We start from the raw sequence: 26,214 nt of genomic DNA, 5'->3' as shown, positions 1-26,214 counted from the left end.
TTGTGTTGTCCAGGTGGTCTAAAGCCGTGTGGACAGCCATTGAGATTGCATCTACCGTTGACCAATGGTGGCGATAGGCAAATTGCAATGGGTCCAGGTCCTTACTGATGCAGGAGTTCAGTCTAGTCATGACCAACCTCTCAAAGCATTTCATTACTGTCGATATGAGTGCTACTGGGCAATAGTCATTAAGACAGCTGACTATGCTTCTCCAAGTATTTGTAAATACTGTCCCTAAGAATCCTCAATAGTTTGCCTCGCACTGACAGAAGATCCACTTGTCTATAATTCCTAGAATTATTCCTATTAGCTTAGAACATAGAAGAGTACAGCACAGGCACAGGCCATTCGGCCCACAATGTTGTGCCAAACCAGCTGAAAAGCAAATCAAAAACACCCAAACACTAATCTCTCCTACCTACATCATGCCCGTATCCCTCCGTCCATATACCTATCCAAGTGTCTCTTAAAATGTACTTGCCTCAACCACCACACCAGGCATCCACCACATTCCAAGTAAAACGCTTACCCCATCACATCACCTTTGAACCTACGCCCTCTCACCCTCAACACATGCCCTTTGCTATTGGACATTTCAACTCTGGGAAATAGGTACTCCGTCCACTTATCTGTGCCCCTCATAATCTTGTAAGCCTTTATCATACCTTCCCTCAGCCTCCAACGCTCCAGAGAAAACAATCCAAGTTTATCCAACCTCTCATGATAGCACATGCCCTCTAAACCAGGCAGCATCCTGGTAAACCTCTTCTGCACTCTCTCCAAAGCCCCTCATGTTCCCCTTAAGTTTCTCACCTTTCACCCTTAAGCAATAACCTCTGAGTCCACCCAACCTCAGTGGAAAAAGCTTGCTTGCATTTACCCTGTCTATACTTCTCATAATTTTGTATACCTCTATCAAATCTCCTCTCAATCTTCTATGTTCTAAAGAATACAGACCTAACCTCTTCAATCATTCCTCCAGACCCAGCAACATACTTGTAAACTTTCTTTGCACTATTTCAACCTTAGTTACAGCTTTCCTGTAGGTAGGTGACTAAGGCTCCACACAATACTCCAAATTAGGCTTCACCAACATCTTACACAACTTCATTATAACATCCGATCTTCTGTACTCAATAAATTGATTTATGAAGGCCAACGTGCCAAAAGCTTTCTTTATGACCCTATCTACCTGTAACACCACTTTCAATTAATTATGTACTTGTATTCCCAGTTTCCTTTGTCCTATCACACTCCTCAATGCCCCACTGTTGACTGTGTAAGATGTACTCTGGTCTTATCTCTCCATCCCTGTCCTTCCTTCTGACAGAATCATACCTTTCCTGTACTTTGTGCAATTGATCTTTAATTGCTCTCCACGTGCCAGAGAAAATGTGTTCCCAATTAATGCTTCTTAGTTCCTACCTAATGCCCTCATAATTTTCCCTACTCCAGTGTAAAACTCTCCCACAAGAACCATACCTATCCTTACCGAAAGCTATCCTGAAAGTTAAGTAGTTGTGGTCACTGTTCCCTATCTGTTCACCCATTGAAAGGTCAGTCACCTGGCCAGGATCATTACCCAATACCAGGTCCAGTATGGTCCCTCCACTTGTTGGACCGTCTACGTATTAAGAAACCCTCTTGGATACACTTAACATATTCTGCCCATCTAATCCCCTTGCACTAAGAAGGTCCCAGTTTATATTAGGGAAGTTGAAATCCTCCATGACAACAACCCTACTATTTTCACGTTTCCTTATTCTGATTAATATCTGATCCTCAGTGTCCCAAGGGCTAATAGGGGGTATGTAGTACAATCCCATCAGTGAGATTGCACCTTTCCTATTCCTGAGTTCTCTTCAAATGGACTCAGTGTCTGACCCCTCCATTACATCTTCCCTGAGTGCAGCTGTGATATTGTCCCAGATTAGCAGTACAACTCCATCAATAGCTGGGGCTTTATGACATTTCAGCTTGGAAACAGCGGCTTTGACCTCATTCAGAGTTAGCGGCCTATCAAGCTTAAGCCTCACTTCATGCTAGGGGATCATTTCAATGAATGCTGCATGTACTTGATGATTATCCCCGAAAAGGCTCTCGTAGTCCTCATGATGGCTTCCTAGCATGTCAGGCTGGGGCTGTCGGATGAGTGTAAAAGGCCTTGAATCTGACAAGTCAGACCATACAGCATGCCCAGTGATTCATAGAAGGCTGAAATGTTGCCGGTGTTTGCATAGTGCTGTATTCATTCTGCCAGAGCGGTCCACCAATAGTTTTGCATCAAAACATTCCTAATATTAAAATACACACACTTCAAACTATCTGACCCATCATACCAGTTATTTCAGTTTTCCCTTTCAATACTTTCCCTGGTATCTACCTTCTCGTCCGATCCTTCCCTTACTGACCTGGGGCACCGATTCCCAGAACCCTGTAAAACAAGTTTAAACTCTCCAGAGTTGCATCAGCACACCTCCCAGCCAGGATATTGTTTCCTCTCCAGTTCAGGTACAACCCATTCCTCTTATACAGGTCTCACCTTTCCCAGAAAAGGTTCCAATGATCCAAGAACTTGAAAACCTGTCCCCTGCATCACCTCGGCAGCCAGTCACTCATCCATGCTATCACCCCATTCCTAACTGCGCTAGCCTGTGGCACAGGAAGTAATTCAGAAATTACTACCTTGGAGGTCCTTCTCTTTGGCGCCTTTCCTAACTCTACATATTCACTGCATAGGACCTCTTCCCCTTCTCTGCCTTTGTCACTGACGCCAACATGCACCATAATCTCTGGCTGTTCCCTCTCCTCCTTGAGAATATCCTGCAGCGACTCTGATACATCATGAACCCTAGCACCGGGAAGCAACACACAGAATCTGCAGCCACAGAATCTGCTTTCTGTCCCCCTAATGATCGAGTCCACTATAACTAACAAGAGTCAGAGCCAGCCATAGGGGTGCCATGATCTGATGGGTCACCCCCTCCCACCCCCTTAGCAGTATCCAAAGTAGTATACTTGTTGCTGAGGGGAATGGCCACAGGGGAACCCTGCACTGACTTCTTAACCCCCTTACCTCTCCTGGTGGTCAACGATCTACTGTCTGAAGCCTGCACTCTGGGTGTGACCACCTCTTCAAAAGTCTCATCTATAATATCTTCAGCCTCCTGAATGATCCTGAGTACATCCAACTCCAGCTCAACTCCTTGACCCAGTCAGTCAAACACTGAAGTTGGGTGAACTTCCTGCAGGTGTAGTCATCAGGGAAACCGTCAGATATCCTGAATTCCCAAGTCTGACAGGAGGAGCATTCCATCCTGACTACTCAGTACTAAAAAAGAAAAAGGCTTGCCTGTTCTTAATCGTGCCTGTGCCTGTTAAGCCAAAGCCTTGACACTGTCACTGGCACACTCCGACAATGGCCTCTCCACCAAGGGCGTATCTACAGAAAACAGCGCCCATGGCAAGCACTGAAATTGCGCCCCTGTTCCTAACATCTAACACCCATCTTTTAGATAACTTTATGATAATATCAGCTTTAAAATACAAGTCAAGCTCGTTAATCTTTTAATTAACAAATTATGGTACTACATGAAAATTATAACTGCACCTTCCTTGCTTTCACTGATGCAAATTGGTCTATGATGTGATCAAAGTCAGGTTTTTCAGTTTCTTCTCTTCCTACACTCAGCAGAGCAAGATCACAGAGTCTGCCTTGACCCATGGAGGCTCTCAAATACGAAAGTATTAGTTTTAACTTGCTAAACGATCTCTCACAGCTGGCGATGGAAACTGCGATGGTTAGCATTATCTAAATAGCAATGCAAAGATTGGGGAAGATGCTCTCACCTCCATACTGAACAATAAATTCAAGAAGCTCATATAGCTGTTGGCCATCAACATTAGGGCTGTACAATTCGCCCAAATTTTTGCATTTCTTCTTTAGTTTGTTACTGTCGGTGCCGTAACACAGTCCCTCGACATCGAGAAGGAACCCAAACTTGGCGTCAGTGCCGATGGTTCCGAAAAACATGACCGTCATTGAAGAGCTCTGCCTCAGAAGGCAGTGGAGGCCAATTCTCTGGATGCTTTCAAGAAAGAGTTAGATAGAGCTCTTAAAGATAGCGGAGTCAAGGGATATGGGGATAGGGCAGGAACGAGGTACTGATTGTGGATGATTAACCATGATCACAGTGAATGGCTGTGCTGGCTTGAAGGGCCAAATGGCCTACCCCTTGCACCTATTGCCTATTGTATCCTGCTTGGCTGAATGTACACCCACCAAGTTGAGCAAGTGATTGTCGCAATTCACGAACACTGCCAGGTTGTTTTTCTCATTTATTCTTTGATGAGCACCACTTCTGAGTCCAGCCATCACAACAGCGCTGTCATAGCATTGTGACAGACAATCTTGTAGCTGCATTTCGTCCTTCTCTAGCTGTTTCAAGATGCCTTCAACCAAGCTCTCAGCATCCTTCTGACTTAACTGGATAAAACCAAGGAAGGACACTCTAACACAGACTGTTTTCCTCTCAAAATCAACTTCCACATACCTCACTACTGACATCTGCTCACGGTGTGCCTGATCAGGAGTCGAGTCAAACATGAGACCATCATACTTGGCTTTACGAATGCTTCTCGGTAAACTCTGGTGAACAGTGGATGCCATCATGTGGATGAATTCGTTCTGGACACCTGGTGAAAGACGTGGATCCAGGATGACTTTCCAAATGAGTGAGGTGTTCTTTTATGACAGGGTCAAAGATGGTCAGTAGTTTCAGTAAGCCAAGGAAATTTCCCACATTGGAGTCATCGTCTAGCTGAAGTGACTCCCTGTGTCCTCGCAAAGCCAGGTTCTGAGTCGCAAGGAACTTTATACAGTGAAGGATTCTCATCAAGATATCACACCACTTCTGCTTTTCTTTCTCAATCTGTGACTAAAATACCACGTCAATAACTCATCTGTTCTCAGTTAAATTTCTTTCCATTACTTTCCACTGTTTGAAGCATTCCCGATGATTCTTAGCATTTTCATGAACACTAATCCTTTCAGGTGCTTTCCACTGGTTGAATCCACTTTCCTGCTCCAATGAGGATTGATGGTCTGACCGGGAATAGAGAAGACAACAGATACAAAATGCAGACTTCTTAGAAGGGAAATAGACCAGCCATGAGCGAGTCACTTCCTCACCACGACCATTTCCCAATTTCCTTTTGAACCAAGTTTTGTTCATTCAGCAGTTATTTGTTGGTAGGAAAGGCCCCTCACTGTTCTGGAAATACTTCGAACCCAGCTTTATTATTTCTGTTCTCAACGCGTCAGGAAGAATTGCTTTTCCAGTATCCTTGTCGAACTTCAGAAGTCCAATGTCATGCTGTTCAATCAGTTCTGATATGACAGTTCCAGGCTCTGACACCATCCAGTTCACTTGGATCAGGGTTGTCAGGTTCAATCTCGTCAGGTAAAATCTCATCAATAAACTCAACATCACCACTAGCACCATCGTCTTCCCCTCCTGTCATGTCCACGTTCTCTGTGGCAGCCTCACTCTTAATCAGTCATACTCGGATTTATCTGACTTGACTTCCTCCTCGGCTTGTGACGCATTTGTACTTGATCCACCTTCGGATTCTAACAAACTTGTAGCAGGTGCAGGCGACTCCATGGAACGTGTCGAACTACTTGTTCCGGGCTTTTCAAAGGGCACGAAGAACTTGCTCAACTTCTTGGCTTCCTCCGCTTCCCACTTTCATCTCTTCCGTCCTTCAGCTCCACTTTCCTTCTTCTACATGACGAAACGTTTCATGGTCTTCTTACACAATGCTCTGAAATTAGGCCATCCTAGTGCTTCTCACCCATGATAATCAAAGACAGATCATACATCTAAAGAAAATTCTTTTTCCACTATCCGAGGATGGCTTGTCTGACTTTAATAGAAACTGCTCAGTGGCACCCAGGGCACGTGCCATACCTGCCTACCTTAGATACGCCACTGCTCTCTGCTTGAGCCTACCCTCCTTTTATTTGCAGGTGAATTTAGGCCCCTGACCCAAACACTTTCTGCAACTGCACAGCCCAAAAAGACCAGTCTCGCCCTAATCTGCTCCTTTTATCATCTGCTCCGACTTTAGCAGGCTCTGACACCAACACTTACACTCCTCTCACCTGAACCAAAACAAAGGAATATTTGCCACTCTCCAATCCTCTGGCACTACTCTTGTGGCCAGTGACATTACAAAGATCATCTCCAAAGGCACAGCAATCTCGTTCCTTGCTTCTCATAGTAACCTGAGTTATATCACCTCCAGCCCCAGGGACTTATCCATTCTAATAATTTTCACAAGTTCCATTACTACCACTGTCATGCTCCAACTCATTCAGTTGTACTACACTGACCTCACATTTGTCAATCTCCCTCTCCCTGGCGAATAATGAAGCAAAGTATACATTAAGGTCTTCCCCTACCCCCTCCAGGCACATTTCCTCCTTTGTCCTAAATCGTGCCACTTTCACTCTCTCATTTTATTCTTCATACTATTCTGGAATCCGTACTGGGTTGGAGCCCATTTGTGCTAGTGGAAGACAAGGTGGACCAGGACAGTATCTCATGCACCATCAATCTACAGGCCATGCCACTCAGTAATTTGGGCTCAATTTTTTTGTGGCTGTATGTCTTTCCACCACCGTAACAATAAGTGCTGTGCATTGTGTTTTGCACCTTGGTCCTGGAGGAACACTGTTTCACTTGGCTGCATTCATGTACGGTTGAATGACAATTAAACTTGAACTTAAACTTTATGTATGTGTAGAACACCTTGGGGTTTTCCTTAATCTTACTTGCCAAATCCTTCTTGTGCCCCTTCTAGCTTTCCTATATTCCTTCTTAAGCTCCTGACTATTCTCAAGAGCCCTGGTCAACTGTAACTCTTATTGGAATTGGTCACTGCCTGCCAATTTTGTGCTAGGAATGTTAGTTGTACTTATCAGTCCATGTCTGTATGTAACCTCAAAGTTGAAAGTAAGTCCATTATAAAAGTATGTATATATTACCATATACTACCTTGAGATTCATTTTCTTGCAGGCAATTACAGGGAAAAATACAATAAAAAATACAATAGAGTTGTAGGAAAAACTATACATAAACAGACAAAGACCGACAAAGACCAATGTGTACAAGAAGACAAACTGCAAATAAAAATAATACCGAGAACATCAGTTGTAAAGTCCTTGATAGTGAGACTGTAGATCATAGAATCAGTTCAGAATGGTGGTGAATGAAGTTATCCACACCGGCTGAAGAACTTGATGGTTATATGCAAATACAGACTGCTGAGGAGTTAGGAAGTGGTACGGAACATTCTACAATAATCAGTGAACAGGAACAATTCTGACCTTATGATGAAAGGACAGTCAATGGGAAAGCAACTGGAAATGGCTGGGCCTAGGATCTTCAATTCAAAGGAAAAGATGGAAAATCAGTGGATCAAAAGCCAGTTATTCTAACAGCAGCTGTCGGTAAAATAATGGCCAGCACAACCTATCAGCATCATAATTCCATATCTGGTTCTCTAGTTCTGGATAAGGTGAAACAACACATCATTGACAATTCTATCTATCCCAGTGGGACAGTATATGGGTCTCTGGCAAGAAGAGATAAGAAGGGCCTAATGACCTGTGACATATTTAAAATGTACTCTTATGTGACAATATCTGATTCTATCAATTTATTTCAATTATATCCTGTACTTATGCTTTAATATTTATAATTTCCCTGTTCTTTAATACTGTAAAAAAAAATCTGATTTTCTCCTAAAACTTGCATCTAATCAGAGTCAGAAAAAAAAATCTGGAGGCACAAGATATTGCAGATGCTTGAATCCGTAGCAACAAACAAGATGCTAAAGGAACTCAGTAAGTCAGAAAGTATCAAGAACATGGACAACCAACATTTAGTTTGAGACCCTTCAAAGATAGAGAGGAGATAGCCAATATAAAAAAAAGAGACCAAACTCAGGTTGGAGGAGCAACACCTCATACACCATCTAGGTAGTCTCCAGCCCCTTGGTATGAACATAGAATTCTCCAACTTCCGGTAATTCCCTCCCCCTCCCTTCCCCTATCCCACTCTGCCCCCTCCCCAGCTGCCTACCACCTCCCTCATGGTTCCGCCTCCTTCTACTACCCATGGTGTTTTCCCCTATTCCTTCTTCATCTTTCCTGCCTATCACCTCCCTGCTTCCCCTCCCCCACCCCTTTATCTTTCCCCTTACTGGTTTTTCACCTGGAACCTACCAGCCTTCTCCTTCCCACCCTCCCCCCACCTTCTTTATAGGGCCTCTGCCCCTTCCCTCTTCAGTCCTGACGAAGGGTCTCGGCCCGAAATGATCATTTCCACGGATGCCGTCCGACTTGCTGAGTTCCCCCAGCGTGTTGTGAGTGTTGCTTCAGTATCATCAACTTGCCCTCTCTATTCTATTTTAATCAGTGAGTGGCTAGAGACAAGTAGTGTTTTCTTTACTCCTCATGCATGTATCCATACTTTTTGAGTGCTTCCTGGGACTACTTATTGTTTCATTTCACCATGTTCAATTCCCATCTTCCCAACTCGATCTTTTATCATTCACTTAAACTCCCTTCCAGCTTAACAGTTTCATTGTTGACTTTTATTCATCTTTTCATCTTCAAAATCTAATGAGTTTCTTGATGTGCACAAAGAATATTTTTACTGAAATTAATCAAATCCATATGGTTAAAATGTTTTTGCCAGTATCCTATTTGCACAAGTCTCTAATTTATTTTGTCATTACTATGAGTGGTGGGGCAGGAACACATAACATAGCCCACCATTTATAGACAAAACACACAGACCACAATGCTCTCATTTTGTCCCATCCCATAAAAGGATCCTGACTTTCAGTGAGTCGTGACTCCTGAAGGTCACACACAACCTGAGGGTTTGCCAACTTCTCATCTTTTTGTGTAGCAGTGGAAGACATGTCAGCAATGAATTTAGCTACATGGGACACATTTTACCTCGGTGTCTTCTTATCTTATGAGACTCAGAACCAAAGAATTTATCCACTGAGATTTAAAAGGATGAGGGAAGGAAAGGACAAGAGATAGGCTATTGGTTATTTTGGTACTATATAAAGGCTTGTGCTACCCTAATACTACCATTCTTGACTGTAGCTAGAATGTTGAAACACGTGTACAGTCCACCATGTGATTTATAGCTATAATGTACAGTGCCATCTCGTTATTCTGAAATGTAAGTTATGTACACAATCGTGTCAGCACTGGAGAACTTGTAACACCTGGTTGTAGACAATTAGCTCAATGGTTTCACGAATGAGTGGGGATGGAGGAAACAGCAACAAAAATTATGATGATTTTGCCCGGTTGCTTCAGTGAGGTATAGATACATGGTGTACATTGGAATTTGGAGTCGGCCATTCAGCCCATTAAGCTTTATGAGCTATTCATTGAGAATATGGCTCATCTACATTTGGACCCTAGTTACTTATCTTGGTTCTATAATTCTACTAACAACCTAATTTTGCCTGTATAAAAAAAAATTACCTCAGTTTTCACATTATCAGCTAACAATAAATGGAATCAAGGGATATTGATTTAGGGAACAAAAGTTTAGCCAAACCATGTTGTTACTTAATGTAGAGAGGCATGAAAAGGACAAATGATTTAACTCCTGCTCTGTTAAGTATCTTATGCCCTGGGAGTCAGAGATCCACATTTCCTCCAATCATCTAGTTCAAGTTACAGAACTTGTTCTTGATTCTTTGTCAGAGGCAAAAGTAGTTACTTACCCCTCCAGCTTTGTCAATCACCTTAACTTCATGTGACCCTGATGGGGAGCCTAAGCACCTTGCCCAAGAGTGACCTGCAGGACGGTGCAGGGAAGGAGCACCTTACACCTCCTTTGTTAGAGACACATCTCCAACCCACCATCCTAAATTGGCCATAGCATCTCAAAGAAATAAGTAAGGGCTGTCTGGAATTTTTATAGCATCTAAGTTTAAGTACTTTATTAGAAATTTGCCAGTGAACAAATTATCTCCCATCCTTTTCCTGAGAATATAGTTTATTAATTTACATGGAATTAAACATTTGTTGATTTTCAATTGCTTATATGTAATAACAACATTTACAATCTGCTAATCCAAACACCAGTAACTACTCCAAATTTAAATGCCAAGAAATTTCCTCCCTGTCAACAGTGAGATAAACAGCATCCAACCCTGAGGAATTATTTGCTTTGTTCAAGGACATACATTAAACAATCTTGAGGAAGGAAAACATGACTTTATTTAGGCAATTAACAAGGTTGCACTTGGAAGGCTGAACCAAAAGGTTAGAGACCATGCAGTCCAAGGCAGAACATGAAATTGCATCCAAAATTAGCTTAGAGAGGGTGAGGATGAATGATGATGAATGAGGGTGATTGGAAACCTATGACTAGCGGTGTACTGCAGGTTCAGTAATGGGACCTTTAATGACTTAAATGCAAATGTAGGAGGTATGAATAGCATGTCTCCAATGACACGAAAATGGTGGCATTGTGGATAGTGAGGAGAATTGTTTTAGGCTACAGAAAGATACTGATCAGTTGGTAAATTGTCATGGCATTGGCAAATGGAATTTAATCCTGCTAAGTGTGAACTAATGCCTTTTTCCAATGTCAAATAAGGGTATCCTATCATTCACACTGAATGATAGGACTCTAGGTAGTTTTGAACAGCAGGACCTTAGTGGACAAGTTAGGTAGTCTGCAGAATGACTGGACTGATGAAGAGATTGCCCAAAGAAATGTATACTCATGCAATTTGGTAGAAAGAATAAAGACCCACACTATTTTCTAAAATTCAGAAATTGGAGGTACAAAGGAACCTGGGAGTCTTGCTGCATGATTCCCTAAAGCTTAACCTTCAGGCTGAGTCGGTAAGGAAGAAAATGCAATTTTGGTATGCATTTTGAGAGGACTAGAATATCAAAGCAAGGATGTAATGCTGATACGTTCTGAAGCATTGGTCAGACACATGGAGTATTGAGATCAGTTTTGTTCTCCCTATCTAATAAAGGATAAGCTGGCGTTGGGAGAGGACGCAGGGGAGGCTTATCAGTTGATCCTGGAAATGAAGAAGTTAATGTATGAAGCTCTGGGCGTGTACTCGCTGAAGATTAGAATATTGAAAAGCCTAGAGAGAATGGATGTAGACAGGATGTTTCCAATAGCAGGAAAGCAGCATCCATCATCAAGGACCTCCACCATTCAAGCCATGCTCTCTTCTCACTGCTGCCATCAGGAAAGAGGTACAGGAGCCTTGGGTCCACACCACCAGATTGAGTAAGTTATTACCCTTCAACTTTCAGGCTCTTGAACCACTTTGGATAACTTCACTCACCTCAACATTGAACTATTCCATAACCTAGGGAATCAATTTCAAGGGCTATACCATCATAGTTTATTTGGTTTTCTTTTGTAATTGCACAATTTGTCTTCTTATTGTGACGACAGACCAAATTATCAGAAGATTGATGCCGATAAGAGGACAATGGGGGAACCTTTAGGAATGTTAATGAGAGATGAGAGGGATTAACAAAAAGGAGACACAGTTCCAAGTATTGTCAGAGACCGGTGGCTTTGAACCCTGAACTGTTTGAAGTTTGATGGACAGGCGATACCCCAGCAGGGGGATAAAAAGGAATAGGTTCGTTAAGGCAACAGACACACGACACCACGAGGTAACGAGACCCTGGAAGCGGTGTGCCCCCACAAGCTGGTGGGAGTTTTGGAGGTGTGATCGCGGGACCTGCCATAGACGCACAGGGTGGAAAGATACGGTCGGGCGGGAACCTGGTGGGTGTGTCCGCCCTTGCCTGGGTGCCGGGTTCACCGCAGAAGAATGATCATATCTGGAACGGAGGGGTCACAGTCAGTGACCTCAGAAGACATTACAAAGGGCTCACCTGAAAGCTAACTGCGAGGAATATCGAAGGTCTGTTTGGAATCCGTTTTGAATATTCATTTGCTTTCGCTCTCTCTCTTCTCCCCGCCCCAACGGCACAACAGCGATTACTGCGAACTGAACTGAACTAAATTGAACTGAACTTTGCGTCACTTGAAACTGATCATTTACCCCTAGACTGCGATAGAGCTTGATTGATCCTATTATCCTAGTTCTGTGTACATGTGTGTTTTATCATTGCTAAACTGTTGCATTTATATCCTTTTGATTAGAGTACTGTGTTGCTTATTTCTTTAATAAAACTTTCTTAGCTCCAGTAATCCAGACTCCAACTAAGTGGTCCATTTCTGCTGGTTTGGCAACCCAGTTACGGGGTACGTAACATTATGCACATTAGTTATACGTCCGTCTTTGTTTGTGCGTACGAGGGGTGATTGACGTTCGTGGCCTAAGGTAACCATATAACAATTACAGCACGGAAACAGGCCATCGCACTTCTAGTCCATGCCGAACGCTTACTCTCACCTAGTCCCACCAACCTGCACTCAGCCAATAACCCTCCATTCCTTTCCCATCCATATAGCTATCCAATTTAACTTTAAATGACAATATCGAACCTGCCTCAACCACTTCTGCTGGAAGCTCATTCCACACAGCGACCACTCTCTGAATAAAGAAGTTCCCCCTCATGTTACCCCTAAACTTTTGCCCTTTAACTCTCAACTCATGTCCCCTTGTTTGAATCTCCCCCACTCTCAATGGAAAAAGCCTATCCACGTCAACTCTATCTATCCCCCTCATAATTTTAAATACCTCTATCAAGCCCCCCTCAACTTCTACGCTCCAAAGAATAAAGACCCAACTTGTTCAACCTTTCTCTGTAACTTAGGTGATGAAACCCAGGTAACATTCTGGTAAATCTTCTCTGTACTCTATTTTGTTGACATCTTTCCTATAATTCGGTGACCAAAACTGTACACAATACTCCAAATTTGTCCTTACCAATGCCTCGTACAATTTTAACATTACATCCCAACCCATATACTCAATGCTTTGATTAATAAATGCCAGCATACCAAAAGCTTTCTTCACCACCCTATCCACATGAGATTCCACTTTCAGGGAACTATGCACCATTATTCCTAGATCCCTCTGTTCCACTGCATTCTTCAATGCCCTACCATTTACCATGTATGTCCTATTTTGATTAGTGCTACCAAAATGTAGCACCTCACATTTATTGGCATTAAACGCCATCTGCCATCCTTCAGCCCATTCTTCTAACTGGCCTAAATCTCCCTGCAAGCTTTGAAAACCTACTTTATTATCCACAACTCCACCTATTTTAGTATCATCTGCATACTTACTCATCCAATTTACCACCCCATCATCCAGATCATCAATATATATGACAAACAACATTGGACCCAGTACAGATCCCTGAGGCACACCACTAGTCACCGGCCTTCAATCTGACAAACAGGTATCCACCACTACTCTCTGGCATCTCCCATCCAGCCACTGTTGAATCCATTTTACTACTTCGATATTAATACCTAACCATTGAACCTTCCTAACTAACCTTCCGTGTGGAACCTTGTCAAAGGCCTTACTGAAGTCCATATAGACAACATCCACCGCTTTACCCTCGTCAACTTTCCGAGTAACCTCTTCAAAAAATTCAGTAAGATTTGTCAAACATGACCTTCCACGCATAAATCCACGTTGACTGTTCCTAATCAGACCCTGTCTATCCAGGTAATTATATATACCATCTCTAAGAATATTTTCCATCAATTTACCCACCACTGATGTCAAACTCACATGCCGATAATTGCTAGGTTTGCTCTTAGAACCCTTTTAAAACAATGGAACAACATGAGCAATACGCCAATCTTCTGGCACCATCCCCGTTTCTAATGATATTTGAAAATATTTCTGTAAAAGCCCCTGCTATTTCCACACTAACTTCCCTCAAGGTCCTAGGGAGTATCCTGTCAAGACCCGGAGACTTATCCACTTTTATATTCCTTAAAAGCGCCAGTACTTCTTCTTCTTTAATCATCACAGTTTCCATAACTTCCCTACCTGTTTTCCTTACCTTACACAATTCAATATCGTTCTCCTTAGTGAATACCGAAGAAAAGGAATTGTTCAAAATCTCCCCCATCTCTTTTGGCTCCACACATAGCTGTTCACTCTGATTCTCTAAGGGACCAATTTTATCCCTCACTATCCTTTTGCTATTAATATAACTGTAGAAATCCTTTGGATTTATTTTCACCTTACTTGCCAAAGGAACCTCGTATCTTCTTTTAGCTTTTCTAACTTCTTTCTTAAGATTCTTTTTACATTCTTTATATTCCTCGAGCACCTCATTTACTCCATGCTGTCCATATTTATTGTAGATATCTCTCCTTTTCCGAACCAAGTTTCCAATATCCCTTGAAAACCATGACTCTCTCAAACTTTTAACCTTTCCTTTTAACCAAACAGGAACATAAAGATTCTGTACCCTGAAAATTTCACCTTTAAATGACCTCCATTTCTCTATTACATCCTTCCTATAAAGGAAATTGTCCCAATCCACTCCTTCTAAATCCTTTTGCATCTCGTTAAAGTTAGCCTTTCTCCAATCAAAAATCTCAACCCTGGGTCCAGACTTATCCTTCTCCATAATTATATTGAAACTAATGGCATTGTGAAGGTAGGAGGTAGAAGGAGTCAATTTTAGAAAACCTGGCACATTTATTTTTCCTACATTTACACACTTAGTCCAGCGGTCGTGGTGCATACTGATCCCTCCTTTGTAGAGGTCGGCGTCTTAAACCTCCAGAAGTGGTCCACAGCTGGGGTGATTGATAAGAAGATGAGTTATTAACTTCAAACTTTTTGCATTTTCACTCAAAGAGTTGAATTGCATGTGATTGTAACAAGAGCTGTATAACTCATTTCCTTCTACCTTAGGCAACGAACTTATCAATCAGCCCTGCTGTGGACCATCTGGAGGTCCAAGACGCTCTCGTTACATGCACGTGCAGTTCAACTCTTTGAGTGATAATACAGAAAGTTTGAAGTTAATAACTCATCTACTTTTACCTTAGGCCATGGACTTACCAAGTGGTCCCCTGCTGTGGACCACTTCTACAAAGAAGGGATCCGTATGCTCCACGACCGCTGGACGAAGTGTGTAAATGTAGGAGGGGACTATGTTGAAAAATAAATGTGCTAGGTTTTCTAAAATTGACTCCTTCTACCTTAGGCCACGAACTTATTAATCACCCCTCGTAATGTTTCATTGATTCTATTGTGTTTCTTTGTGTCTACTATGAATGTCCTCAAGAAAACAAATCTCAGGGTAATATACGGTGACATATGCATATTTTGTTAATAAGTCTACTTTAAACTTTGAGATTTTGGACCAGAGGGGATTTTCCAGGGGGCGCTCATGGAGTGAGCTACATTTTGGCATCGCTCCATTCCCTTTATCTCTTTTACCTGTAACCACCCTTATTTACTTTATCTATATCTACACTAAAGGATTTATACTACAAATATATCTTTGAACTTCGATTTTTACTCACTGAAAATGCACACCAGAGCACGAGATGTTAAAAATGGAAAGGGATCCGGCGGGAATGGAAAAAAAGATGGCGATCCTGAAGCATCGAAGGAGATTCCATTAACTGTTGAAGTAATTCTCAACTCCTAGAGAATACACTTAACCAAAGATTTGCTGTTTTTGAAGAAGTTTTGAAGACGATTCAAGATGATGTTAAATCGTTTAGACGCGAAGTTGATCAACAACAAATTAGAATCTCGGAGCCAGATGAAGATGGTCGCAAAAGGGATCGAAAAATTGAATCTCTTGAAAAAAATCTAACTTCAACAATTCAGCAGTTGGAGCATCATAAAGCAAGGATGATCAATCTTTAAATCATTCTTGACGACAGAATCTGCAAATAATCGGATTTCCTGAGAATGTTGAGACGGGAGATCCTACTAAATACTTTTCTAAATTGTTAATGGATGTGTTTGGTTCAGAAATTTTGGAGGAACCCCCATTGCTAGACTGCACACATCGTACTTTGCACTCTAAACCGTCTAAACAATTTAAACCGAGGCCTGTCATTATTCGGTTTCATTATGTTCATGTTAAGGAACAAGTGATACAAGCCGCTCAGCGGAAAGCCATGATTGAATTTCAAAGTTTTAAATTTTGTTTTGTTGAGGACTTCAGCCAGGAAGTATTGAAAGAACGGATGGCTTTTAAACCACAGATGTCAGAACTTTATCGCAAAGGCTATAAATTAGCGTTGCTGTTCCCAGCTTGTTTGAGAGTTGTTAGGCCGGATAACTCTCATCACTTGTTTAAAACTCCGGGTGAAGCTCAAAGTTTTTTCGACAATTTGTCTTCCTCTGCTGAGGACTAATTAATGCACTGTTTTTCTTCTTTTTTTAATCTGTTTTTCGTTTCCTTTTTTTTGAAAAAAAAGTTAATATCTAGCTTACAGATTTAGATTTTTATATTTTGAGGGTTTTTGCCTTGATTCTGTAGTGTAGGTATTTTTCACATTTTTAAATGGTAGTACTCTTTTTTGTTAGTGATTTTGTATATCTCACTTTTAATATTTTTCCTTTTGAGAGCAATTTAGTAACAGTTTTAATGTTTGCTTTTCCTTTTTTTTGAAACGTTACTGGAGAAGTATTACATCTTAAGATGGTGGATTGCTTCCTTCTCTTTCTCAGAATTTTCTCTTCTTCTTGCGTCATTTCCAATCATTTATATACAAAAAACTAATAATATGAACTGGCGTTTGGTCTTTTTTTTAAATATGAGTAAGAAGTAACTATTTTGTGTTTGTAATTGTTGTAATCTTTTCCTTACATTTATAATGTTTTTTTTTACTTTTTTGACTATGGGTGGTGTTTTTTACGATAAGCATATTTCTTTTGGGTTGCCTTCTGGAAAGACACGGTTAGATTTAGCAGTAGATTTAGCATTGGCTACTTTCTGGCTTTTTTCTGGGTTTTTGTAGGGGGGGGTGGTATATTTGTTCCTATTTTTAATTTAGTTTTCTTCTTCAAACAGCTGACTTGAAACTACCAAAATGTCCGAAATGTTGTGACTTCCAGTTCCTCTTTGGACCTTCATTCCTCTTCTGGGGTCATGAGTTTGTATTCTGGTTCACCCTTTACATACCTTATGTTTGATTTCAGTACTATGGATAAGATCATTAATTTGGTTTCTTGGAATACAAATGGTTTAAACCACCTGATTAAACGGAAGAAAGTTTTTTTTAAGTATTCCATAGGATGCATGCTCACAATATCTTTGAACAAGAAACTTATGTCGGGAAAGAATATAATCAGCAGTTTTTTTAGGTTTTGGAAAGACTAACAGTACCACTCGAATTCACAGGCCAAAGTAAAAGGTGTTTCTATTTTTATAGATCTGTCAATTTCATTTTTGCATCATGAGACTATTTCAGATCCGAATGGTAGATTTTTGTTAATTACTGGTTTGTTATTTAACAAAAAAGTTGTTATGCTTAATGTTTATGCCCCAAATGTTGACTGTCCCGAATTTTTAAGAACCTCTTTACATCCCTTCCTAATTTAAATGATTATATGTTGATTATGGGCAGAGATTTTAACTGTTGTCTAAATCCTTTGATGGATAGATCTATGTCCAATGAAGTACTTTCAAACAAATCAGCTACTTTTATTAACTCTTTTATGGTTGACTCTGGAATCTCAGAAACTTGGAGATTCTTACACCCCAACGAGAAAGAGTTCTCATTTTTTTCACATGTATATCATCATTATTCAAGAATTGATTATTTTCTTCTTGACTCTCAATTAATTCCACTTGTTAAATCCACTTGTTATTGCTGTCTCCGATCATGTGCCGTTGAAACTATCTATTAAGTCAATGGATACATCTTCTAGTACTAGACAATGGCGATTTAATACCACTTTGCTTCAGGATTTGGACTTCGTTAATTTTATTGAGGAACAGATTAATTTTTTCTTCACAACGAATTTTACGGAGGGAATTTCCAGCGGGGTACTATGGGATACTTTTGCAGCATATATTCGTGGACAAATTATTTCATATTCCGCTGGATTAAAAAAGCGAACTAATAATGAAATACTTAAACTGGTTGACAAGATCAAAGAAATTGACAAGAAATATTCTATAGCTCCTAATCAGGAGCTTTACAAAGAGAGAGTTGAACTTCAAATGGAACATAGTCTATTACTATCATCTTCGATTGAAAGCCAATTAATTAAAACTAAGAGTCAATTCTATATACATGGTGATAAAACTGGGAAACTATTGGCTAATCAATTGAAATCGGCTTCGGTTAAACGCCAGATTGTTAAGATTCATAAAAAAGATGGTACTCTGATGGTTGATCATGAAGAGATAAATAAATCCTTTCAAGAATTTCATACCTCCCTACACCAATCAGAATTTCCTGATGACTCCACTATAATGCATGAATTTCTAAAGAAATTGAATATTCCAAAATTATCATCCAATGAACGTTTAAAACTAGATGTACCTATTACGGTAGAAGAAATGAAAAATGCTATTTCTCGATTAACTCGGGTAAAGCGCCTGGCCCAGATGGATATACAGTGGAATTTTTTAAATTTTTCTCTACTATACTGTCTCCTTGACTATGTAGAATTCTTAGGGATACAGTATCTATAGGTAAATTACCACAAACTTATTATCAAGCTTCTATTTCCCTAATTCTCAAAAAAGATAAGGATCCTACTGAATGTGCATCTTATAGGCCTATATCTTTGCTGAATGTGGATTCTAAGATTTTTTCTAAAATATTGGCAACAAGATTGGAGAATGTATTGCCTCAAATTATTTCTGTTGATCAGACTAGATTTATTAAAAATCATCACTCTTTCTTTAATATTAGGAGATTAATGAATATTGTTTATACTCCTTCACCTAGAACTCCAGAATGCGTCATTTCACAGAATGCTGAGAAAGTCTTTGATAGAGTCGAATGGACATATTTGTTTAATACGCTTGAGAAATTTAATTTTAGTCCGATATTCATATCTTGGATTAAATCTTACTCCTTTGGCTTCGGTATTTACTAATAATCAAAGATCTCCCGTTTTTCAATTATTCCATGTTACTAGGCAGGTACTTGCCCTCTTAGTCCACTATTATTCGACATTGCCCTGGAACTGTTAGCTATTGCTATTCGTGACTCTCCTAATATATTTGGTATTACCCATGGAAGTGAGATACATAAATTATCAATATATGCTGATGATCTACTATTATATATTTCTAACCCGGGGAAATCCATTCCGGCAGTATTAACTCCGTTTGCTTAGTTCAGTAGTTTTTCTGGTTACAAATTGAATCTTGGTAAGAATAAACTTTTTCCATTAAATATGCAGGTTCCTATTTATAGATGTTCACCATTCAGAGTGATTACTGACTATTTTACTTATTTGGGAGTTAAAATTGCTAAGAGACATAAGGACTTATTCAAGCTCAATCTTTTACCATTAATTAGTCAGGTTAAACAACTGATTACTAAGTGATCCTCATTGTCTCTATCACTGATTGGCCGAATTAATGCTACTAAAATGATTATTCTACCTAAATTTTTATATCTACTCTCAACACCAATTTTTATTCCTAAATCTTTTTTTGATACTATTGATTCTAAAATTCCCTCCTATATATGGTAGAATAAAAATCCCAGGTTAAGTCAAAAATATTTACAGAAGTCCAAGAAGGATGGTGGTTTAGCATTGCCAAATCTAAGATTCTATTATTGCACAATTAATATTCAATATTTAATATTTGGGACACAAGATTGGAATATAATTCCAAGTCCATAATGGGTAAACCTTGAAGGTTACTCTGTACAAGGGTTCTCTTTGACTTCCATTTTAGGAACTTCACTTCCTTTGGTATTATCTAAATTGAATAAACAAATGGTTAATCCAATAATTAAACATACATTATGAATATGGTTTCAATTTCGTAAATTTTTTGGTTTGAATAAATTTATATTATCAAGCCCTATTATATGTAATTTTTTTTCAACCCTCAGTTATGGATCAAGCCTTTTTGATATGGAAAATGAAAGGTATAACATGTTTCCATGACTTATTTCTGCATAACTGTTTCATATCTTTTGAACAGTTATCCAATAAATTTAATTTGCCCAAATCCCATTTTTTAAGGTATCTACAAATAAGAAATTTTTAAAATACCATGCTGCCTACCTTCTCGATTTCACACCTTACTGATATCATCAATAAAATTTTAGGTTTAAATCCCTTTCAGAAGGGATTAATAACAGAGTGGTTCTGACCCTCATTGTTTTTTTCCTCTCTCTTTCTCTGTGCAGCGATTTTTGTTTTTTTTTTAAATTGGATTATTTGAGTTTATTGATTTGTGACTGCCTATAAGCAGACAAATTTCAAAGTGTATAATTTATACATTCTTTGAGAATATATGAATTTTGAATAAACATTAAAAGAAGTGTCTGTAACCTGGGGGTACAAGTTTAAGGTATGAGGAAGAGATTTAGAGGGAAGAGGGAGAATTCATTCACCCAAAGTGTGATTGGAATTGGAATACATTGAAGTCCTACCTCAGAAGATAGTGGAGGCAGAGTTCTCACAACATTTAGGTGATATCTGATGAACGACTTCAACACCAAGGCACAGAAGACCAAGGACAAAGTGCTAGTAACTGGAATAAGTACAGATGGATGCCTGATTGTCACCTTAGAGAAAGCAGGCCAAAGGACCCACTTCTGTGCTCTGTGACTATGATTATCAGTCTTATGCATCTTCAGGTAAGCAAAATTCAATGATAATGTGCAACTCTGCTAATATACAACAAAAGTGCTCTGATGGTTTCCCTTCCAAGTCTCAAAAGAAACAAATGAAACTGATGAAAAGTTGAGTATTACAGTCACAAAGCCGTGTCAAGATATAAAGAAGCAAATACAGTAGGTTTCAGTTAATTGGGCCATTGACAGCTGCTTATTTGGGACAACTCTTAAACAATAAACAGGCAAGATTTCCTTTGTTTATTTGGGACAATATACCAACCAATTGGAACAGGAGACTGTTGCCAAACAGTTTCTAATTAGCAACCACAAAATACTCTGCAGATGCTGGGGTCAAAGCAACACTCACAACACGCTGGAGGAACTCAGCGGGTCGGGCAGCATCTGTGGAAACGATCAGTCAACGCTTCGGGCCGGAATCCTTCGTCAGGACTGAGTTTCTAATTAGCCTCAGTCGTGTGCACTTGTGTGGCTGTTAGACACTACGTTGTGCTTAAGAGTGAACCGTTTTTAAAAGGCATCACCTACATATGTTTATGTTCAAAAATCAGTGATTTTTGTCACTGATGGTTGGTGAGAAATATGCAGTTAGACAGTTCTGAATGGTTTTGCTCACTGTGGTTTCAAGCATCCAGGCTTGGAGATGCGAGAAATGGCCGGGAGTGAAAATGAATGATTTCACTACTTCACCAAGTTAGGAACTACAAAGAATTTGAAGGTATCAACAATTATCTTGAACGTTAAAATGAAAATTAAGATTTGGACAATGCAATCATCAAAAGCATTGTATGATGGCAGTCCATTATCTGCACTAGGTGTCTGCGCTATTTTTTCATTTACGTCAATCAAAACTACACAGCAGTGTACATTGAATCAATTTCTGTCGATAACTATCAAGAACTAATACACAGTTTTATAGTACTGTAGTAGTATTGATTGTGTTTTAATTTAAATACATAATTTGTTACTCAGTTAAGTGGTAGTTTGTCCTTTTTTTAATACCCTTTTAACGATTTCCATAAAACTTTGGCTAATTGGGTTAGCCGCTTAATTGGGCCAAAATGTACCTGACCCGATGTGGCCCAAATAACTGGAATGCACTGTATTTTACAGAGTATTTTCTGGTACATTTTATGCACATGTGAATTGTATTTTGTCTCTTACCAAAATCAATATGTTGCTTTGCTCTCAGCACAACTTTTTCTTTCTCTTGCCGCTGATATACTTGAATCAAGATCACATCTCTCCAGCACCCAAGTACCTTTACAAAGGTGAAGTCACATAATCATCACCTCGTTAAATTGCAGAAAAAACAGTTCTGTATCTTTCAGTGCCTTCGTACAACTGCCCACTATAATTTAAGTCCACATTCATGTCCACACATTTCCCTATGCCAAATGTACTAATATTTGCTAAGTTTCCCAAGTGCTGACAACTTTCGTCCAAGGGCCAATTCATATTTATATTCAGAAACAACGTGAGTGCAGATGAATTGATCACTGCTGAATCTGACCAATGGACAGAGATTAGCCACAGAACATTTAGCCTTCTATTTTTCCCTTTCAGGCTGATTATTAAAGTCTAATTAAACTCAGTTGTTGAGAGGGATATGAAGGACATTTATTGCAAACATAATTTCATCAAATGATAGTACAGATGGAATAATTACCTATGGGACGTTTCATGAGCATGGAGTCTCATGCTCTAATTTAGACTACCTACTTGCTAAGTAAAAGCTATTTACTAATAACGAGGAGACTGTGAAGGAAAACAGGAAGTTACCCCTGGACGTTCTTTTGCTACTCCTAACAACCTGACAAGCAGCACAAGCAGAGGCAGTTGGGTGGAACTTAATATTGTATGTCGATTCCAGGCAGAGGAAACAATAGATTGCCACAAGTAGTTACAATAATGCAAAAATAATAATTCAGAGTTAACTCTGATGGCAAGCAATACTGATAATGAAAAATCATTATCTCTCATATTCAGCTCCAGAAGTTTCTTGGAATTTTCTTTCGTAATGGAACAGACCCATACCTTAGATAAAAGTACACAGCAATAATGCTGATCTGCTCTGGCAGTGTTCCTTGCTTCATCAGCCAGTTCATGTGCATTTTGTTTCCAAGTGGAAAAAGAAAATCTAGATAATAAAGATGAAATCAATCAAAAGCAAACCAACAGGAAAATGGGAGGAGTACATCAATCCATCCCTCAATTGTCTCACTATTCAATATCTTTCCTCTTCTTCCTCAGGCTTCATCTTCTCTTCTCTGCCAGCTCCCTATGTCCTGTATTCACTGCTCTTTAAAAAAAAATATATCTATCTCCTCTAAATCAGGGGTTCCTAGCCTTTTTTAAGCTGTGGAGCAGGGTGGATACCCCTACTCTAAATACTCCCAATAATCTAGCCTCCAAACACTTGTGGAGTAGAAAATAGCAGATCTTCACCACCATCAATGAGATCTAGTAAGGCAACAGGTCAAACATCAAGAAATTATTCGGTCAATATTGCAAGGGACTTATATGGATAGCAAACAAACACTGATGTTCAGAAATTGCAGATTATTATTAAAATATGAGAGTTAATGGAACAAAAATGACTCAAGATGGTTGAATGTAATTTTCAAGTACAGAAATGTAAAAGAGAATAAAGTAATTCTTACTCTAGATCCAATACAACAGAAAAAAAAACACACTAAGATAAAGAACAAAATCATTTTAAAAACACAATAAATACACAAGATAGCTTATACACATAGACTGATTGTATGTCCATAAAGTGATGCTAGACACACGTGTGTCTGTACATAAGGTGACTCTGACAAGAAATGATTAAGCAGTGATGTTGGCGTTGTGGTGGGGTGCATTAGTGGGTGGAGTAAGTATTTTTGAGTCCGGTGGACCTGGCATGGATGCTACACAGCCTCCTCCCTCATGGGAGTGGAACAAACAGTCCATAAGCAGGATGGGTGGGATCCTTCATGATATTGCTGGCCTTTTTCCAGCACCTTTCTATATATACAGGTTTGTCCTTGATGGCGGGTAGGCAGATGCTGTTAAAGTGTTTGGTAGTTTAGACTACTCGTTGTAGAGTCTTCCTGTCCATTGCAGTGCAGTTTCCATACCATGTGGTGATGCAACATATTATAATGCTCTCTACTACACATCTGTAGAAGGGCATGGATACTGACATGTATGGTCCAGCTCTCTTCAGCCTCTTCAGAATGCAGAAATGTTGGTGATCTCTCTTGATTGAGTAGAATATGTCCTGGGACCACAATAAGTTGTGGAAAATGTGCACACCCAGCAGTTTGAAACTGTACGCAGTTTCTACCGCAGTGCTGTCTATGTATAGAGGAATGTGAGTGCTGCAAATTCTGAAGCTGATAAATATCTCTTGTTGACATTGAGGAAGAGGTTATTTGCCTGGCACCAGACTTTGACCTCTTCCACCTCTCTGTAGGCTGGCTCGTTGTTGTTGGTGATGAGCGCCACCAATGGCAGATATAATTTTAAATAGTTTCCATTAAAGTAGATTTGATTGGGAGAAGTGCGCAAGGCCACGAAGAACATTTAAAAAGCAAGGAGTTTCTTTCAGCAGGAGATTCGATTGGGAGAAGTGCACGGACGCAGTAGCTCGACATTGCGCAAAGCCACTGAGAAGGTTCCAGGATAAAAGGGAGACACTGCCTAGTGGAGTGGTCATCAGAGTACCGTGAGTCAGAGTAGTAGGGATTTTGGCTCATCGGGGCTTTGGTGATGACAGGCCTAGGCGAGGTAAGAAGGTCAGTTACTTTCATACAACACATCAAAGTTGCTGGTAAACGCAGCAGGCCAGGCAGCATCTATTGGAAGAGTTACGTTGTTACAGTTACTTTCATATCTCTTTTTTCCGCTAACTTAAGTGTAAGGGGTTTCTTCCTTTATGTTACTGCGTAGGCTAATTAAAATAGCTTCTTTGTTATGTTATAATTAAAATGGCTTCTTAATGGCTTCCTTGTTATGTTAAATGCTGAGAAAGCTCTCTCGCTAGCAGCTTGTTTGGGTTATACTATTGATAAGAGAGAGAATGAACCAATGGGTGTCCATGTTATTCTTTCCAGTGTGTCTGTAAGTTATTGTGATGCACGGGTTTTTGGGCAGAAGGCGTGAGGGACAGAGAGAGGATGGACAAGGTGCTGTGAGCTGGCTAACGGGGTTGGACCCCGAGCAGGAGTCCGAGGTCCAGGGTCTTCGGCAAGGAGAGAAGATGGAGATAGACTCGTGTGAAGCGCCTGGTCAACCACCGTGGTTGGTTCCAGGCGGCGGGTCGAGGTAGTCAGAGGGGATCGAATGGTGAAGAGAGGATCGTTACTAGAGCTCCAACTGTTTTTGTGCACGAAGAGATTGAACTTTGATAAGTGTGGTGCCTTTTAGTTTCCTTTTATATTTTATCCCTATTAATTATATAGTTCCAGTAATATCTATAAACTGTAATTCGTTCAATCATATGTCTGTATTGTCTGCTATTTGTCAGGGTGGGGTACATCATACAGCATTCACACAAACTTAATTACTCAGTTTGGTGAGGCCGAGGGCTGTTTCCCTAGATGACAGCGAGTTGAGCGACCCTGAGGCGTGCCAGGGGGGCTCGTCCGGGATTGGATTCAGTGGTGTGCTGTGTGGTTGCCCTGTTTAAATTTGTAATGTGTGTCTCTGTGAATTATTTGCTGGTTATTGCTGCATGCGTGTTGGGTGAAGTCTTTGCTCCAATTCAGACTAGCGCTGACGAGTTGATGGTGGGACTCGGGGCTGTCCATACTGTTGGGAGAGAGAGGAAAGAGTGGTCAGATTTGGAGGTAGTGTCTGCGAATAAATGTTCCAGGTATGGCAGGCTCCGCCTGGCTTTTGGGATATTGTCCACCCCAAGAGGAGCGGAGGCGTGTGAGACGTGGGCGGAGCGGATCTCTCAGTTGTTAGATGAGTGGCAGTGCTTGGTTGAGGGAGAGCAGCAGGGATCGGTTGAAAGTTTGAGTAGGCGGGCTGGTGACGGTGTTAGAACTGTCAGGTTCAATTACACCGTAGTGACAGCTGCCAGTTATCTGAAAGAGGGGGAAAAGTTTTCAGTGTATCTTCTCTGGCTAGGAGGGCAGCTAAATTGCTTGCAGTGCCAGGGGGATCATTTCAGGGGATCAGCCCCTCCCTCAGTTGTTCAGCTGATCAGAGAGGTGTCGGGAAACTAAGTGGAGGTCCAGTGGGGGAACAGCTTGGGGTCTCTGGGGGAGCATTTTCCCAGCAATGTACCAAGAAACTTCCAAAAGGAAAAGACCCTATTCCTGAAGGCTTAGAGGGACCATGCCCCAGGGTGTTGTTATCGATAGATGGAAGCAA

At 40.4% G+C, this 26,214-nt stretch overlaps 1 protein-coding gene and 1 long non-coding RNA gene across 4 annotated transcripts in view; one reads left to right on the top strand and one right to left on the bottom strand.

Annotated features, from left to right (window-relative positions):
* The window catches only part of LOC140187691 (uncharacterized), a 68,488-nt gene extending 56,254 nt beyond the window's left edge, over window positions 1-12,234 (top strand). Inside the window, exon 6 of the long non-coding RNA XR_011883138.1 lies at window positions 11,099-12,234. This is a non-coding gene — a long non-coding RNA (uncharacterized lncRNA). The remainder of the gene's footprint in view (window positions 1-11,098) is intronic.
* The window catches only part of sfi1 (SFI1 centrin binding protein), a 246,468-nt gene that overhangs the window by 89,516 nt on the left and 130,738 nt on the right, over window positions 1-26,214 (bottom strand). For all 3 annotated transcript variants that reach the window (XM_072243230.1, XM_072243231.1, XM_072243232.1), the window contains 2 exons: window positions 22,882-22,984; window positions 22,009-22,105 (listed from right to left, as the gene is read on the bottom strand). In XM_072243230.1, the coding sequence (XP_072099331.1) occupies window positions 22,009-22,105; window positions 22,882-22,984 (200 nt within the window). The remainder of the gene's footprint in view (window positions 1-22,008; window positions 22,106-22,881; window positions 22,985-26,214) is intronic.

The sequence above is a fragment of the Mobula birostris genome, chromosome 25 (assembly GCF_030028105.1).
Source record: "Mobula birostris isolate sMobBir1 chromosome 25, sMobBir1.hap1, whole genome shotgun sequence".
In the NCBI taxonomy this organism is placed as follows: Eukaryota; Metazoa; Chordata; class Chondrichthyes; order Myliobatiformes; family Myliobatidae; genus Mobula; species Mobula birostris.
This window is presented reverse-complemented; position numbering and strand designations above follow the sequence as displayed.